Source organism: Triturus cristatus, chromosome 1_2, assembly GCF_964204655.1.
Source record: "Triturus cristatus chromosome 1_2, aTriCri1.1, whole genome shotgun sequence".
Classification (NCBI taxonomy): Eukaryota; Metazoa; Chordata; class Amphibia; order Caudata; family Salamandridae; genus Triturus; species Triturus cristatus.
Window position 1 is genome coordinate 949,867,853 of NC_140580.1, and position 19,132 is coordinate 949,886,984.

The 19,132-nt window shown below is 45.2% G+C and overlaps 1 protein-coding gene across 4 annotated transcripts in view; it reads left to right on the top strand.

The window, feature by feature from the left end:
* Positions 1-19,132, top strand: part of RGS3 (regulator of G protein signaling 3) — an 834,919-nt gene that overhangs the window by 205,578 nt on the left and 610,209 nt on the right. For all 4 annotated transcript variants that reach the window (XM_085609985.1, XM_085609988.1, XM_085609990.1 and 1 more), the window contains one exon: positions 15,378-15,436. In XM_085609985.1, coding sequence (XP_085466111.1) covers positions 15,378-15,436 — 59 coding nt within the window. The remainder of the gene's footprint in view (positions 1-15,377; positions 15,437-19,132) is intronic.

The window sequence follows — 19,132 nt, forward strand, 5'->3', positions numbered from 1 at the left end:
TGTGTCTACAGCGTGTGGAACCATAACAATCAATGTATTGTCCATTACCAAACCAGCAGATTGTCGGATAGACATCGCTGCAGCAGCTGTCGCTCTCAGACAGCTTGGCAATGCCCTCGCTACAGGGTCCAAGGTTGATGAAAAATATGCGCATGGGCGCGGTCTGTCGCCAAAAGGCTGTGTTAACACTGACAACGCACATCCATCTTTCTCGTGAACATACAATGTAAAAGGCTTACTGTAGTCGGGGGTACCCAACACAGGTGCTGAACATAATGCATTACGCAATTCCACAAAACTTTTCTGGCACTCTTCAGACCATGGGATAGGATTCGGTGTGTCTTTGCATGTTAAGGCTAACAAAGGTTTTGCCAATAAAGAAAAACTAGGGATCCAATGCCTACAGTATGAAGTGATGCCCAAGAAAGCACGCACTTCTCTCTGTGTTTTTGGCACACTCAACTGTGCAATGGCTTGAATTCTTTCTGGGGTCAATTTCCTTCCCTCCTTCGATAAGAGATGACCTAAGTAGGTCACTTCTTGTCGACAATATTGCAGCTTAGAGAGAGACACTTTGTGATGGAAAGCGGATAAATGGCGCAACAGTGACAATGTGGCTTCTTTACAAATCTTCTCAGTATCCGCAGCGATCAGTAAATCGTCCACGTACTGAATCAGGATAGCGCCACTAGGTAAAACAAGTGCATCAAGCTGTGCCTTTAAAGCTTGACTATATATTGATGGACTTTCACAGTAGCCCTGGGGAGCGCGTTTGAAGCGGAAGCTTCGGCCTCCCAGACTAAAACCAAAAATGTCTCTGCTCTCTTCTGCAATTGGGATACTAAAGAAAGCATTCTTTAAATCAATCACTGAAAACCATGCAGCAGAGGCTGGAATCATCGTTAACAAGGCAGTTATATCGGGGACAACCGGAAACTGTGGCACAACAATCTTATTAACCTCTCTAAGATCAATCACAAATCTGTAAACGGGTGGCTGTGAAGGATCCGTTCGTTTTAAGACAGGTAAAATCGGACTATTGCAAACGTTGCCTCTTGTCTCTTCAATCACACCCTTATTAATCAAGTCGCTGACAATGTCTAACAATGCTTTCTGCCCTTCATTAGAGATCTTGTACTGGGGAATACGTGGCAGTCTGACATTAGCCTTTAAAGTCACCACATATGGCGGTATCTCCAAGAGGCCCACATCATTGGGACCAGTAGCCCAAAGGGCATCCGGAAGGGATGACAATTCAGGTGGCATTGTATTTTTAGACAAGTACATTGGGGAAATCACTCTCTTGCCTAATGTAAGTTGTACTCCTGAAGGAGAACAATACAGTGTAGCGTGCAATCTTTTCAACAAATCTAATCCCAGCAAATTCTCACCACAACCTGTTGTCAGAATCAGGGGTGCTTTCAGCTCGCAAGGTCCAACAGAAAGTGACATGGGACTAGAAATCGGATTCCTAACTGGGGCGCCAGAAAAACCTACCGAAACATTTATATCGCCAGACAAAGGTGCGCCAGGGAGTTTTGAATGCATGATTGAACTCTTTGCAGCACCAGTGTCTAGCAGAAAAGGCTCCGTTACATTTGCTGTAGTTACCTCAACATACGGTCCACTCTGATCCACTGGCACTGAAACAACTCCCTCTCTCTGTCTATGGCTGTCCTAGTAATCATTACTTTCTGCATCACCGTCCTCTGCATAATAATCATTATTATAATACTGGGCCGTATTACTAATCGCGTTGGCTTGCTGATCAAAGCTATTGATGGTACTTTGAGGCGGCAGAGGACGCGCGTTCTGGGGAGTACTTCCACGCCCTCTGCCTCTAGGAGCTTGCTGACCACTCCTACCTCTTGCACCATACATATTACCGTTCCGCTGCATTAATTTAGGGCAACTATATTTATAATGACCTTCCTCTTTGCAGTATGAACATTGGTTGGGACCTACAGGGACACGTGGTTGATAATACCCGTTCATTTGCTGGTTGTTCTGAAACTGTTGGGGTTGGTGATAAACACCTTGGGGTTGTCTATAATTATTCTGACCTCCACGTGGCGGATAGGCCTGCTGTAAAAGGACCTTTGTCTTTAGTTCCTTCGTTTTCTTCTCTGTTCTATCTTTCTCGTCTTTATCTCTATTTTCATAATACTGTGCAGTAGCCAGTATTTGCACTGAAGAAGAAACAGCCCAAGAACTTTCTGAATCTTTTAACTTTTTACACAGGTCAGGGAGTAAATTCTGCACAAACTTATCCACAAACAGCCGTTGGCCACCCTCAGTACTCATATCCTGCCCACTGTGATCAATAAACGTTTCTTCAAACCTAGTAAAGAAGTCTGACACTGTCTCATCTTTCTTCTGCTTGCATGCAGATAACTTGTCCCAATTTACGCGCATCGCAGGCATTATTGTCTTCATATAGGTGATGATTCTACCAGGCAGTTCAGCTACTAAAGGTTCTGGTTTCGCACCACCAGTTTGTCTAGCATCAGCAACAACAATGTTAGCCCATGTATCCCCTAGTTCTGCATTGTGATCTACATTACGAATTGACCCCCATAGGGGCTGTGGAACAACATTACCAAACAACATGTCTATGTCGGCCAGATTCATAATGCATGACCCTGCCGTCTGTGACAACTCTTTATAATAACCTGCTGGATTTTTACGGGGATCAGGCAAGGACTGCTTAAGCGCTAACACCTCAGAGCGCTTCCATGGAACATGCACCCAAACACGCTGGAAATGCGCTGCCACAGCGGGGTTACCACCTGCAGCTGCAACCGCTTCCTTCCATACCGGGGGAACTTCTCTCATAGGGTATTGTCGCGCTTTTACTTCTTTCCCCACAAGGACATCTTGTTCAAACAATGACTGTTGACAATCATCATTCCTGAAGGACAATACAACCGCAACTGCTTTATCTACTCCGCGGTCCACAATTATACCAGTTCCAAAATCGAACCTCACTCTACACAATTCCTGCGGGTTCGGATTTTTACCACTATCCTCCAATTCTTCACAGAGAATTTCGCACATTTTCTCGAACACATATCTCTGTTTCGGGGCATCCCATTGATGGAAAACGTTGACAACTGATTCCACATTATACAGTGAAGGGAAAACAATCCATCTACGCGCCATGTTATCTATTACCTTTTTCTCATCAGGGTTAGGCAATTGGCTACGCAATTGCTTACGCTGTAAACCAGGAGTCGCACCAGATGATTCAAAGAGAGGAGACATTAATGTAGTAACCACATTAGCTAAGCGCTGTCGCGCTGAAGGAGAAGCTGAGGCGAGAACAGGGGGAAAAACAGAGGGAAGAAAAGAGGATGTAGAGACAGGTACTGGAGTGGTGGAAGGAAGAGTGTCAGGGGAGGCAGCTGCTGTATTAGGCAAAGTCGCAGGAAGTGCGGGGGCAGTTGGAAGCACAACTGGCGGCCCTTGAGAGGGCTGCGCTACAGGGATAGGAACCGGCTGCAAAGCAACTGGCGGTTGCGGCAAGGCTTGTAGTATATTCACTGGAGGTGGCATATTTACAAGCTGGGGAGGCGCCGTGGCATTTTGAGCATATGGGGGTGGCGAACTCAACAAATGTGACATCAGGGGATCTTTCTCCTTTTCTTCTAACCCATTCTGCTTAGAATGTGGTAAAGCTGGGTAACATCTGTCAATCCCTAACTTGCGCTGCCTATGCAATTGCTCACTCATCTGCTCCTCTTCATTGTCTTTAAATTGTACAGCTGCTTGCATTACTGTCATACCTTTCTCTCTCTTATTCTTTTTCGCTAGCTTAATTTCCTTTTGTTTGGCTTCCTTTCGCCATAAGCGGAAAGAGTCAAACATCGCCGGCCGGGCTTTCTTCTTAAACAATTTAATTTCCAAATTATCTAAAATATCGATATCAAAACTACCATTTTGGGGCCATTTTAAAACACCATCTTTCCTGGTGTAGTGGATCCACACTTCGTTATATGCAATGGGGCCTACGCCATGTTTTACATAGAGCTCATAAGTTGGAGTTCCAACCGGAGGAACCGGACATGATTCCTCTAGCTGGAAATCTTTTCCACAACCCAAACAGAATAATCTACCAAATAGTCCAGAACCAGGCATCTTTGCTCACTAGTCTAGATCCAAACGTCAAAGGATTATCGATTACGATATTCTCGTGAATACACGAGTCCTCTGGTTTTGGCGTTTGCAAACTCCAAAGTACCAAATTACCAAATCAAACGATCCCGAAGGATACCAAAAACAAATGGGAGACGCTCCACTTATACTTAACTGAATATTACTGATCGATTGCGTCACCAGAAGACTCTCTCGATTGTTTCGCTCTCTCAAATCTCGTCAAGGGTCCAAAACAGGTCGATTAATCAGGGCAGCAGTCCTTCGTAGCCGTCGGGACGCGGAGAACCTCGCAGAAAAGACTTTCGGACCACGTCGACATGCAGGGGTCGATGAAGTGGCGGCCTGCCTCCGGAATTTCCACACGAAGCTCCTCACGAACCTCTGGCTTGGACTGGTACCGCTGAAATCGTCCCGAGTTGGGCGCCAAACTGAAGTACTGGGTATTTTAGACCCAGCGGTGCAGGGGCACACACCCTATGACTTCTGGGTTTCACCCTGTTCCGGACCTACAGAAACACAGAGTCTTCTGGGTGAAGTCAAAGATTCGTTTATTGGCTGCAGACCAATGACAGGTATCCTAGAAGTACAACAGCGTGTATGTTCTCAGGAGACTGCTGAAAATCATAGGAACGGGCTTCTCCTTAAGTACAAAATATCATGCTCCAGGCACACATTCCTTGGTTTACGATATGGCCATATAAAGGTATACATTACAAAGGAAAAAGCAGAGTCATGATGACCATCCCACATTCCAGTTCGGCCAGCCCACAATGATTTACACAGTAAGGTTCAGATCCCACATCGGATGTCAATAGACCCCCCAATAAACATGAGCATCTCCTGTTTTGGGAAACAAGTCATAAAGCAGGAACAAGCAGGTGTGGAAGAGATTAGCCGGGGGATTGTGTAGAATGAAAGGGTTTTATGACGGGTCAAGCCCTGATGCTAATCACAGGTGGACGGAGGAAGGGGAGCTCGTGAGACCGGTTTGACCTGGGGCAGCAGAGCCAGCTGCCCAGGTCACAGAGAAGTCAGAGGGAAAGCCCATGTACTGTGAGGCCCGTATTTATTCCATCATAGCCTATGTGAGGGCAATGACAAGATGGCCACTGCTTCCAAAATGGAACCCGCGTAGTGAAGCAGAATAACGTGTACGCAGTGCATTCATAGCTAGAACGATATATAAAGCACTCGTACATGCCGCATTTACCATTTGCGGTTTGTTAATACCAAGATAGACAGGGGTAGAGCCCTGTCCCCTACGCGGTCCCGAATATTAAAGTACGACAAACTCACTGAATAGGTACAGTAAGGGTAGTAGCAGTACAAGCTTCCGTACACCCTCAGGATGTTTGCACATAACAGTCTAACTTTCCTTCCACATAGCAAAGGTGAGCAACAACAATAGGTTCAGCCTTAAGTGTAAACACACACACACACATCAGTAGTGTTGGCTTCCCTCACAAGCACACGCTTCTTTAACAAACCGATGCAGCGACAGTGAAAACGTCCCTAAACCTCCATTTCAGTGGATTTCATGTTCCTGTACCATAATCTACGTGTCCAGTTTCACAATCTTTGAAACAAATATTGCAAAGTTGAGGCCTCTACAATGTCTTTGGCCTGTATTAAGTTATAGAAGATTATTTCTACCATTTGTAGCATTACAAGTGTTGACTCTGGTTACCTCACCCAGCTGATTGCCCTAAAGGAATCCCAGCAATAAGGAAATTGCGAGGATTACCTTATTTTGTATTGATTACAGAGTGAGATTACTTTCATTGCATTTCCCTTTGTTTGCAAAGGATTGCTCCAAATGTTATACCTTTTATTGGATCACTGAAGAAAAAGGCACTGATTATTTCAACATATATTAAACAATTCAAGATTATTATTTGATAGAACCTTTTCTGGATTATAGGAGATTGCTTTTAATTGCATTACTCTGGATTGGATATTTGCTCTAATTATGTTCTGCCTGTGTGATAGATTAAAGAAGAATATTATATATTTTTCAATCTATTTTAAATTATAGTAGAGTATTCGGAATACTGTGATCTTCATTAAATTACAGAAGGCTAATCTGAAAACTTTATATTTTGCCTGTATTGTATAATGTTTGTATTGATTTTTATCGAAATTATAGGGGCTAGAAATGTGATTACGTTACTCTACAGCATTATCGGCATGAACATTACTCCTTATTTTACTCTATCTTTGATTGATCACTTTTACTTGGTCTTATAGCTTAAATTGCTACAACCTTGAGTCCCAGATAGGAGGAAAACATTTATTCATAAGCACAGTTTGATGATGTACTTAAGCAAATACTTCGTACAGTGCCTCACACATCAGTGCACAGGGTCAAGCTCTGCATTAGAAGATTTCACCGGCCACGTCCTTTCCTAGATTGCCCATTCACTCAGTCTCTCTCTGGGCATGATTCAAGAGCAGGACAGATTGGGAATTAAGGTCTTGCTGTAGTTTACTGTAACTACATTGAAATTAACCCATCTGAGTGCGATCGCAGTGGATTGGTAGATGTTCTTTTCGTAGTTCTTAAAACGTTTTGCACCTTTACTGACGCACAGTGGGCTGCCTTCAAAATCACAGAAGTAAGGTGGGAGATTCTCAGGGACCAGAGGCCATGAAGACTTCTATTAGTTTTGCATAAACTCTTGTTGAGGGGTGTGTGGAAATTATATTTTAATGGGTTCCTGTGCTTGATTGAGGACTTACGGCAGGAGCAAACGGTCTTGCGGGGGGTAGAGCTCTTTTGTCTTGACGGCTGGGTTCTTTTTAGTAGATTTGCAGGTCCTGTGTCTCTTCATTGCTGGTATAGTCTGTGTTCAGTTCTTTGTAATGTTTGGCCAACCCAAGCTTGTTGCAAGGGAGGGGGGGGGGTGGGGATAGCAGATGGATTAGATCTGCACTTGACCTTCTAGAGCAAGTGGTCCGGGATAGTATTTATTTCTGTGGGTAGCTCTTCAGAGCATGTAATTGTTTACGGTGTCTGTAGTATTACTCTTTGTGCAACATAGACGCCCCTACAGCATTTAAAAGGAGCCGGTAAGATGTGTGAGGGTATGCCCTTGATTTAGAATAGTCCATATAAGCGTATATAAATATGTCTTTTACCCCGCTATTTCCATTTATACTTGAAGAGATGGGTATTGGCTGACAAGACAAATGGTTGTGTAACTCAGTAGAATTTTTGATAATTTTTCTAAACCAATGTCCTGTCATAAACATGCCTACTTAATGTGTGGATCATTGTTCTTGGGCTCTTGTCTTGCTAAAGTAATTTGCTTCTTTTACTTTTCAGTCTGTAAAAGTACATCGAGTGAGAATGGTTGGAACTCTGGGTGTAGTGTTAGGTTTTGGTGTCTTCACTCTCTTTTCCCCCCATTTGTTCATCTTTTACCTCTGGGTCTTCAATATAGTATCCGCATGTAGTGAGACAATGCGCTGCATCTACAGAACTCGCACTGTCCTCTTCCAAGCTCCTTATCTGTGTTCCTTTTCTAGTTGCTAATATGTCCACATTTTCTAGTCACCATGTTCGGGCGGAATGCTAAATCGCATTAGGCAACTCGCTGTTTTGTTTCCCATTCTTTGGAAATACTGTTATAATTGCTTCTCTTAAATCTAGTGATAATCTAGCAATTTCTCCTGTTTCTGTAAACATGACTAACATCTATTTGTCTGGGTCTTCCCTTTATAACCTTAAGAATTACACCAGAAATTACCCCAGGATTTTTTCTAGTTTTCCTTTTTGCAAGTTCATTTTCATTGTTTTCTTCTGTGATGTCCTCTTCCGATGTGATGTTGAGGCCTGACCCTGGTTATGTAGTCTATTAATTCCTGGTCATTACCTGCTAGTTGGCACCTAGTGTTGTCTAGTAATCTGAAGATATTTGAGTTCTATCCCCAAAATGTGACCCCTTACTCCTACCGCTGTCAAAATAAATCTCACTTGTTTACCCTGCTTGCTTAGTTATGGTCTCTTTCCCAGCCATATCCTTGAATTTATATGGTTTTCTCTGTATTGCAAGGTATTACATTGGCTCCATCTTAGGCCATGCCTCCCCCTCACTTTCAGAAACAAATAATGGAAAGATATGACCGTTCAATGTTGAGGAGCCTTCATCCGATCCTTGGCTTTTTTGACCACCATACGCGCCAAATGATAATCCAATCTACCATCCTGGCTCGACTGGACTACGCCAATATCCTTTTTCTTGGCCTTAATAAAGCTGAGATGGCGCGGCTACAACGTATACAAAACTCCGCTGCCAGGGAAGTTGTAGGCCTCCCTCGTAGGTGCTCTGCTAGAAACACCATCCAGAAACTACATTGGCTGCGCATGGAAGCCCGAGTTCAGTTTAAAGCCCTCATTACTGTTTTTAAAATTCTCAAAACTGACTGTCCTGGCCTCCTGCGTCCACTCCTAGAGCCCTATACCCCTCAACGGGCCCTACGTTCCTCTGGTCAGAACTTGGTGGTTATTCCACGTATAAGGTTAAGCAGAATGGGCGGTCGCTCCTTCAGAGTCTTGGGCGCAAGACTCTGGAACTCTCTGCCACATCACATTAGCTCGATGACTAACCTGTTGGCCTTCCGCAAAGCGATCAAAACATTGTTATTTTCCCCATCCTAATCTCCTATAGCCCGTCCTTTCCTTCTCCCCTCGCAGGTTTTCGTTATAGTTCAGCGCCGGGACGCCTCGTTGCTGGGGCAGCTGTTCGCGCTCAATAAAACGTTATAACATAACATAACAATACTTGTTTAAACGCTTCCAAATATTTCATCCTGTAATCAACCTAATCCCTGTTCAAGTAAAAAGTTGTCTTATGCATAAGCTCTATACGTTTAATTACAGCCAGGACTGCAAAATAGATTGTGTTGTTGAGCCAAAAGCCCTCAGTGTTGCCTTTGTTCACCTTAACACAAATTGATATAATTTGTGTTTGTCTGAAATCCCACTTGTGAGAAATTGGAACAGATCCCTAAGGTAATGTTCTTTATTTCTGCTGAAAGAATCAAACCATGAGAATGAGATCTGATAGGGACGTCTAGCCACAGATTCCTTAACTTAGAATATCCCCAGGCGTCAGACTGGATCCGGAAAACTTTCCGCAGCAGCACCTCTGCGTGCCGGGGGCGGTGCCGCACGGCTCTGCCCCGACGTCGTCCACGGACGTGATGTCAGCGGAGCCATATATGCCCGTCTCGGCGCGCTGACGTCAATTTACTTCTTTTCCCCGTACCAACACGGATCCTGGAAGACCAGCAGTTCCTTGGCCTGGTTTTTAGGCCTTTTCGACACCTTCGATGTCGCCGCAACAGTGTGCAATGCCTTCGGGTTTTAAGGCTTGTGAAGCTTGTGCGCGTCAGATGTCTGGCACTGACCCGCATCTCATCTGTATGTGGTGCCTCGGCATGCACCACGACTCCAAAGAATGCAACGCCTGCCAGAGGATGAAGCCCAAGACCCTCCGAGAGCGCCATATGAAACTGCTGGCCGCACGGCTGTCCGGTCAAGCACCTTCGCGTCGCCGCTCTCCTACTCTGGCTTGGGCTCCGTCCAGAGATCGTTCCCGCGAACGTCGTTCGAGGGCAGGTAGGCACAAGCGGCAAGCGCGGAGGACCTCCTCCCATTCGCGTACTGCCGACGCCTGCTCCTTTCGCTCTATGCCAGGTAAGGGCGCCCAGCAGTCGCTTCCTCCATACCCTCCCTTTCCGGGGGTTGAGGCGACGCGTGCCCAAATGGAGGCTTATTCTATTGCACTCCAGTCGTACTTTGAGTCCCCACCTCTCCCTGGAGCGCCTTCGGGTCCCAAACAGATGGAGGGCACTCATGTCGGGTCCTTGCCGGCGCTTTCTTCCTCGGCGCCGGCTGTGTGCCTCGACTCCGGATCTGGAGACAATACGGCGGCGACGGGTCACGGCCCTGTGGGTCCTCCCAGTGCCCGTCCAGCCCACCCGTCAGTCTTCGCATAGCCCTGTGCGGCTCTCTGCGCTGACGTCGAAGGCGGTGCCTGCCTCGACGCCCGGCGCGACATCAGCAACGACGCCCGGCTCGACGCTCGGCTTGACCAAACGGGCACATTTTGGAGTGGGATCAACGTCAGACGGCATCCAGGTCGAGTCCCCTCTGGAGGTCGTCGCCTTCCAGACGACTCCAACCCGGCGTCGGCGCCAGTGCCACCGTCCAAGATTTCTCACGAGGTTGCTGCTCCTCCCGACTCCTCGGACGTCACTGCAACCTCCACACTGTGTCGATCGACGCCGGTGCCGGCAACATCGCCTCCTGGACAAGAGGTTGACGCTTCTCTGGATTCCCGGGATCGGGGGCCTATGGTGCAAGTGCCTCGTGTTGCATGGCCTTCGAGTCAGTCTCCGGCTCCTCCACTTTTGTTGTCCAGTGGAGGGCTTAGTCTTCAGCCATCTCCTACCGATGGTTTATTATCACCTAGCCGGATGGCAACTGAAGCTGGTGCTGCTTGCGCACGTGCCATTCACAGGGCGGATGCTATTCTTGGTTTTCAGCCTCCTGTGGTCCCCCTGCTGTCTGATCCCTTACTGGATCTGCTCCATATGGAGCCTATTGGGGTGGGGCCTTTGCTGCCATTTGGCAGTTCTTTATTTGGCATTTTGCGTGGCACATGGGCAAGGCCATCTTCTGGTGACCCTGTTAATCGGGCTATTGCCTGTAGGCACCGTCCTGCTCCCGGTGATCTACTCTGCCTGTCCACTCATCCTACGGCTCAGGGACTCGTTGTTCAGGCGGCCTTTAACTTCGTCTTCATCCGCCTTGCCATTATTACCTCCCACTAGGGAGTCTAGGTGGGTGGACGCATGTGCTCGCCAACTTTTTGCTTCTACCAGTGCGGGTATCCGCGCCTTGAATACTGCGTGTGTGTTCGCGCGTTCATCCTCGACCCTTTGGGATCTGGTTGAGACCCTTCTCCCTTCTATTCCAGAGGAGCTGCAGTCACAGTTGCTTCGGCTTCTGCTTGATGGCAGGGGAATGACGCAATTTTCGCTCTGTTCTTCCCTTGATGCCACTGACTGTGGGACGAGTTCTTGCTCGGTCTGTGGCTCTGCGTCGCCATGCATGGTCGTTTCCCAGATAATGTTCGGGATGCCCTCAGAGATCTACTGTTTAATGGTGTGGACCTTTTTGATCCCCACGCGGATTCGGCAGTCTCCTGGCTCTTGTCCGGGTTGCCATAACATTTGCACTGTTCAGCCTTCTCTGATTTATTAGATTTCAGCCGTATGGCTGGTTTAAACTTCTGTTCAGTCCTCGGACTGCGTGTTTTGCCCAAGAGGATCCCCTTATCAGGGGTTGACACTTATCCTATGTGGGGTATATGCTGGTGCTGGGTGACTGCCTTGCCTTAGTACGCTCCTATGGAGTATTCCTCGCGGACATCCTCGGGGAGTTCCTCCCTGTCTTTTGTCCTGCGATCCGATTATTAGCATCGCCCTGTCGCACTTCGGGTGCCTTTGGTCCCGCTTGTCTGTAGTGCTTCTGTCCTTGTTTCTGCGGCTCACACCGTCTCTGACGCTGTGCGGCAATGTTTAGTGCTATTAGTACAGACTTGGGCACGCAACCCATATTGGGCTCGTCCTCCAGGGTGCTAGCTTAGCGTTTATATCTCTACTGTATGTGGCCTCTTTCCTCACCACTTCTCCTACAGCGTTTTTTTCCACATTCCCTGCTGCCCCGCTCATGTGTTTCCACACTTCTGCTTGGATCATACTGTGATTTTTCATAGGGCTTATTTCTTCAGAATACTTGTTTCTTGTGGTCCGGGGCACTTGCATTGATCCTGACTGTTTTCACTGTCGTGCCTCTATCGTGCAGGGGACCGTGGTTCTTCCCGAGCAAGGGGGGGGATGTTGCTTTTTCCTTCATTCGGTGTCCGTGGTCCCTGACCCGGTCTGCTTGTGCCACCACCACTATGTGGTGCTCGGCTGCCTGGTTCCTCTTTTTGGGCTGTTTCCCTCTTGATGTTGTGCACATCTGAGCTGCTCACGCTGCCCTGCAGGAGGCCTTTCCTTTCTTCGTGTGGTTCCAACATCCGCACGATATGCTTCGATGTCTTAGTGTCGCTCCTACTTTGACGCTAGGCTGTGTGCCATTGGCCCTTTCGCCAGTTGTAACAGGCCGCCTATGTCTTGGCATGTCTTCTATTTTACTACCGGCCTTCTGGCCATGGATTGGTCGCCTGTCACTGTTGTCACATGTGTCTAGCTATTGCAGCTTGAAAAGTGCTTCTTCTGTTATTCTACATACTGGGCCGGTATGCGCTTTCTGTCATACTGGTTGCCATCTCTCTGGGTTTTGCTTACAGGCGACACATTAAATTTGGTGGATCTTTCACCCCCCCTAGGTGCAGTTCCACTTCTGGCGGTCTCATCAGATTCCTTTTAACTCCACCATATTTAGTATGTGTTTTCTTTTTCCATACCGGTACTTGCTCGGCAGGAGTCAGCCTTTTACCTTCGTTGCCCCCTGTATCTTGCAGGCGCAGGTTCAACAGTGTTTTTCCACTGCTTTGCCTGGTCCACCTATAATCGCTTTTTGGTTTCTGTCGACACCTCGGATCCTGCGGATCCCTCGGGCCCTAGGCTTGGTTCATCTTCCCTTTTGCTCCAGCACGCCCATTCTGGCTCTGGGCTTTCCCTCTCTCAACCCATTATACACAAAAGGGGTTTTCGTGCTGTTCTTGTCGGCTTGTGGTACCTTTGCCTTCCATTGTTCTTCGCTCTCTTCTGAGCTTCATGGTCTAGGAGTTAGCTGCACTGACATTACTGTCCCCACTGTGCTTCGTCACATGATTGACGGCACTGTTTTAGTCACTTTAGTGACAACCAAGTTCTCTCTAGAACGTGGTGGGGTTCAGTCGCAGACCCGCCTCCTCTATAGGTATGGCTTTGGTATCTATTCTAAGTTAAGGAATCTGCAGCTAGACGTCACTATCAGATGAACGAGTTACTTACCTTCGGTAACGATGTATCTGGTAGAGACATAGTCTAGCCACAGATTCCTTAACGCCCGCCCATCCTCCCCGTTCTGCGAGGACCTTTTCAGGTTGGGCTTTCTACACTCGCCTCCCTTCGGGTGGCTTGATCCTTCTGCAGGGTGACACTTTCACTTCACTGCCACACAGAATGTTTCATTCTGCTTTCATAGCTCTACGCCGCCCATTTTCGTACTTGGACGGTATGATTATGTGTCATGTATACTTTCCAACCCTACGCCCTGGGTTGTACAGTGTGGGTTCTATTCGTGTTTTTTCCCACCCCCCGCTCTCCCTTTCTTTATCGCCTTGGAGTCTCTTACCAGCCCAGTGCTCCATTGGTTTGTGGTCTATTGGCTCTGCCACATTTTTTAAATCTCTTATTAGGGATACAACGTCTCTTTCTGGTGACGTCTTGTGGTCAATTGCCCTAGCTCCTATGTTCCAGGCTTGTTGTCCTTCACGGTTATGCATTAAGGTTGCGGACTTTCTGTTGTCCGCCATGATGTTGTTTACATCTTCATTTACCTCCCAGAGTGGTTGGCCGTCACTTTTGTGGGGTTGCTTCTCAGAGTGGTGCTCTGCACTTTCCCTTTACTAGTTTCCAATATACCGTGCCTCGCACGTTCCTTCATGGTGTGGTTTTTCATCATTCCATGTCTTTTCATCCCTTTTGCACACTGTTCCAATATTTTAACGGTTTTTTGGTGGTGGTGTGGCGTTGCGACGCGGAAAGGTTTCTCCGATGAAGACTGACGTCAGCACGCCGGGAGGGGCATATATGGCTCTGCTGATGTCACGTCTGTGGACGACGTCGGGGCGGAGCCGTGCGGCGCGCCCCCGGCGCGCAGAGGTGCTGCTGCGGAAAGTTTTCCGGATCCAGTCTGACGCCTGGGGAAATTCTAAGTTAAGGAATCTGCGGCTAGACTATGTCTCTACCAGATACATTGTTACCAAAGGTAAGTAACTCGTTCATTTGGGTCACTAAAAAGGAATGCTGTTTCTTAAACGATGGTTCCTCCCTCAAGGCTTTTCTCAACCCCATTGCTTCGATAAGACCTCCTGGACAAGTCCTCGCTCGTCTCTCTCATGTCTTTGCATTGTCTTCTGTCATGCCCAGTCTCTATTAAAATCTGCACTGACGTCTAGGTACCGTTTCTTATAGAAATACGCCGGATCTGTTTTTCCTACGTCCATCACTAACACCCTTTGCCAGATGTCAGCTGATGGAGGCTGGCACTCAAGGCTCATCTCTGGCCCTCACATAGACTGAAGAGCACTGGTTTCCAAGCGTCTTGAACCCTGTCCGTGTCACCGGGTTGGCAAACTCTAGTCCTCTTCTCCCACCTCCAACCCCCGGGTTCTACTAGGCGCAGAAACAGGTCACAGGCGACTCCTCCCACCCCTCATTATCTTATGTTGTCCTCATTATGTTGTACCCTATGTCCACGGTTGACGCATAACGCACCATGTTCTAGCTGTGTTCATATACTCTGGCGATGCGGTCTTTGGGTCTAGATACCCCCTTCTACCAGGGGGTGTGGTTCTTGGACTCTTGCAATGGACTACCATGTAACTCAAAAGTCATAGATTGATTGATTAGCGTATCTGTACATGTTCTATTGACTAACGCTGCCACTGTACATTGTCGAGATCTTTTCCTAAAACTGTGCAAAATGCTAAAAATATTAATAAAAAGATTTAAACTAACACCCTTTGCCAGATGCCAGCCCCCAAGGCATTTATATTTCTTGAACTATATTTTGTAATCAAATTGCTATTGGTATTTTTTCATCTTTTTTTCTACTCTGCATGTCTATCTTCTACCTCGGGTTCTCACTGATTTTATTGCAGCATCATCAAAAGTAAAACAACCTCTGAAGCAAACCCTAACTATGTAAATGAGTTCCATTTAAATACATTGTATGCAAATGTATTTTATGCGGCAAAGCAAACATTCTGGCTCGAACCTGGCCATATAATGGATCCTTGTTGGCTATTCCTCTCTAGACAATAGTTGTGGTTATGCAGTTACATGTAGAGAAACCCTGCATTTTTCCCTCCGAAAGCATTTCACATTTTTGTCACAGTTTAAGGATTTTCTGTTAGACGTGTATATTGTATTTTCTTAGCTGGCTATTTTTCTTAGCTCATTTTAGCTATTCTAACAGTGGGTTTTATTTTTAGTTATGGAAGCTAAAGGACTAATGGGGAAGGAATACCGAACCTGTGACTCCTACGTTAAGGTAAGGGTGCTTTATTGTGTGTTTATTTTAAGTTCATTAATAATGACAAATTAATTATCCCTCTACAGTTTGGCTATTGTGTAGGAGATCGTAAGGGTGCGTGATAATCCCTGTAAACAGGATGAATCCAGGTGTCCTTCCCACTAGCAGAGATCTCTTCTGGCACTGTGGATTTTTTTTCTAAATGCATTGTAGCTTCCAACATCTTTGTCTTTACTGTCTTATTTCATTATGGATGAATAATATTTTTATGAGCTATTGAACAGATGTGATTTTGGTTACATGGCTAAATTAATGTCTTAGACACATGATCAAGAATTGACTAGTGAAACAATATAGACCAATTTTGTTTTTAAATTATGGCTCTTTCTGTTTTTGGAGAACACATTATTTTATTGGTTATAACATGATAAAAAATACAGTATATCTCTCATATGCTATTTCAATACTTTTGTCAGGCTGTAGTGAGTGTTGGCAAGACCAATGGTGGACGGAGAAACTGGTGTTTTCTCATCAGTCTCTCACTAGAGGTGATGCTCCAGGAGCAAGTTTTGGCATGAGCTCTTCAGCATAAGGATAAGGAAGCAAGATTGTGCTTCCAGGGAGCTTTATATATTATACCTAAATATATCACATTCTGGAATAGGACAAACATACATAGAAACCTAGCCATACATTAATGGTAAGGGAATATATGCAGGCTGATACTTGGTTATCTCACCCTGTATCAAGATATTTTCCTTCTAGGTTTTGGGGCAAAAATAATGCCCTTTGGAGAGTGAGACCTGTTGCTAGCAGTGACCATGATACGATAATCTGATCTTGATTTTGTGTGCCACGCTGACTCCTTAACTGAGGGCTCGGTTATCTCTTGGATTACGTGTCAGTGCATTTGTTTGCAAACCATTTGGCTCTGTCCTTGTTATGGAATGGTCTTTTTGATGTCAACCGACAAGTTGATGGAGGTAAAGGTCTAAAATGCAAAAAGTCTGTCCAGGGCAGAGGATGCGTTATGGTGATGGGTGAGCAGAATCATCTTTTAAAAGATGGGTTGTTTGTGATGAGGCATCCTGGCAGTACCTTTATTCAGTGAATGTTGGAAGTCCTTTTGCACTGTGAGATGTTCTGTGTTCTCACAACTGGATTTAGCTTGTTGACTCAGTTTTGCCGCATACTTGGTTTTGTATTCAAAATTATGAGCAAGCATGCTCCAGTCCCAAACTAAAATCTGCCATCGGGTCACTCCATACTAAATTTTGAACAGTACAGAGTGAAAAAGAAGCTTACGAGATCATTCTAAGCGATCAGATCATCTTCCTTCAAGTTCCTGCAAGCAAGATTTTAATAATTACGTCACAGATTAAAATGTGCACAGTGTCCCCAGTGAATTTAAGAACCCCAGAAATATCCATTCTACAAATAAGTGTCTTTTAATAAACAATGCTGATTGTGAAAATGTCCATTAGCCCTCTCAAAGTCATTTCTTATCCTATGTATGTATTCTTGTTATTTACGTAATTCATTACGTACAAACATTTCCCCACCTGTAGGTTAAGGGCCACCGCCTAGGGAAGTCTCCAAAACATCCCTGCCTATTAACCACTTACAGACCAGCCATTGGGCAGTTGTCTTCTCTGATCAGTGACAAAGGCTCACTGAGTAGCTCAGACCTTCTCTGCCTGGTCCCTTTCTGTCCTAAAATAACGGAAAGAAAGATAACTTGTGGACAATTATATCTAAAAGGTGTTTTTCACAAGGCTCCCAAGTCTGAGAAGAGCTGATCTAAGACGGAGTAAAATCAGAACTATCAAATCTGTGCTATGCTGCTGTCCTAGCTGAAAAAGTGGAGGCAAGGTAAGTCTCCTTACGCCATTCAATTAAATTAGTATTTAATGATTTGGAAGTCTAAAGAGGTCCACATAAAAAAAGATGATATAAAAAATTACAATAATCACGTTAATATATATTTAAAAAGCATATAAAAAAACTTTAATGGACATTTTTAGTAAAAAAAGACAAATTGTCGTGCTGCTATACTACTGCTTTTTTCATATTGTTATGTAAAAACAGTGGTCTTAAGATGTAAAGACGTAGAAGGATCATTGCGGGGCAGGTAGATAATACATTATTAAAATCTCGAGTACCCATATTACACAAAAAAATATGCTTTCTCTTTGTCTCTGGAGTTAGACCAATTCACCGTTAACACATTTAAAGGAAGAAAATGTATTTGTAATAATGTCCAAAAACGATGAAGACCATGCTGAAGACTTCAAGACAAATGCTGCTGGGCTTCCTGTAACTGGTTGGAGGAAGTCACCACGTCACACTTTTTGTTTGATTTGCAATATTTTACATCCAACTGTTGACTAATAGGACTGGACAAATGTTTTAGAAAGCTTTTGAGTTGAGTATGAGAAAGAGGCCAGTGAAGTATGCTTTATGTCCAATTGGTTTAACGCAGAATCCAAATTCCCAGATTATATATATTTTCCTAGTTCTGAGCCAACCATTTCTGAGCTCAGAAAGCCCCGCTGTGATTCCTAAGCTGAAACCCTACTGAACCACACTAGCCAATCCTTGCACATGACAACCTTTTAAGCTAAATTGCAGTCTTAAATTGGGAACCGGGACAGACAAGTTAAAATTACACAATTTACACAGAATTTGCCCCTCGATTTTCTCTAAGAAATCCCACTTCAACAAATGGAATGATTCAATGACATACAATAGGGTCAGTGGAACTCTCACCTTATATACAAATAGCAAGTGCAGAAAGTGTCTCCCACTAATAGTGTTATAAAAGGTTCTTAGGCGATTGGCATGCAATGAGAACTTGAAGGGACAGTAGTTGGTGTGATCCTTTTCACTCATAATGTCCGTCATAATTTCCCCAAATAGGGGTATGATTTTACTACTTCCAGCTTGTCTGAACCCAAAAGCCAGATACAATTACGGGCCATCCTGACTTTTCTACCTTTAAAAATACGTACCTTACTCTTTGATACATTAATTTTCAAGAAATGGAGAATAACAAACTTCTGTAAAGAGTGCAACCTATTGTTCAAACTCTTGGGGCTCCAATCTAGGATAACGATATAATCCACATACATCAAGCATGGAAAAGGACGACCATCAATACTAGGGGCATCTGTTTGCTAAACTATCAGGAAGGTCTGAAACATGAAGTGAAAAAATGAGAAGAGCCAGCAAGCAAACCTGTTTAAATCCTTTTTTTACTAAGAATTATGGAGGAATTGCATCAATCCCCACCAAACAGCCCCTGACATCAAGTGGAAGAATGGAGGACAATAACCATTGTAAGAAGAGTTTCGAGCATACCACATTTCTTCGAATACTGTGGAGAAGTCTGATTGCAGCATATGCATTAGGCCCACAAATGGAAGCATACTTTTCTAATTGCATGACAATATTAACAAGCGTACAATGTTTCTTCCTAAAGTCCGCTTGTTTTAAAGGAAGAATCTTTTCCTATTCAACCCATTCAGAAAGGTGCTCCAAGATGCTTTAGCAGATATTTTCCCTACCTCGTCAAGCAGGGCGATTTGATGGTAATTTCAGGCAGAGATTTCTAGGGCCCTTTTTGTGTAGAGGCATTAGGATACTTCTAGACCAGGAAGGTAGGGTTACTCCTTGTTGATAGCAACGTCCAAAATGAGGTGCGAGGAACAAGGC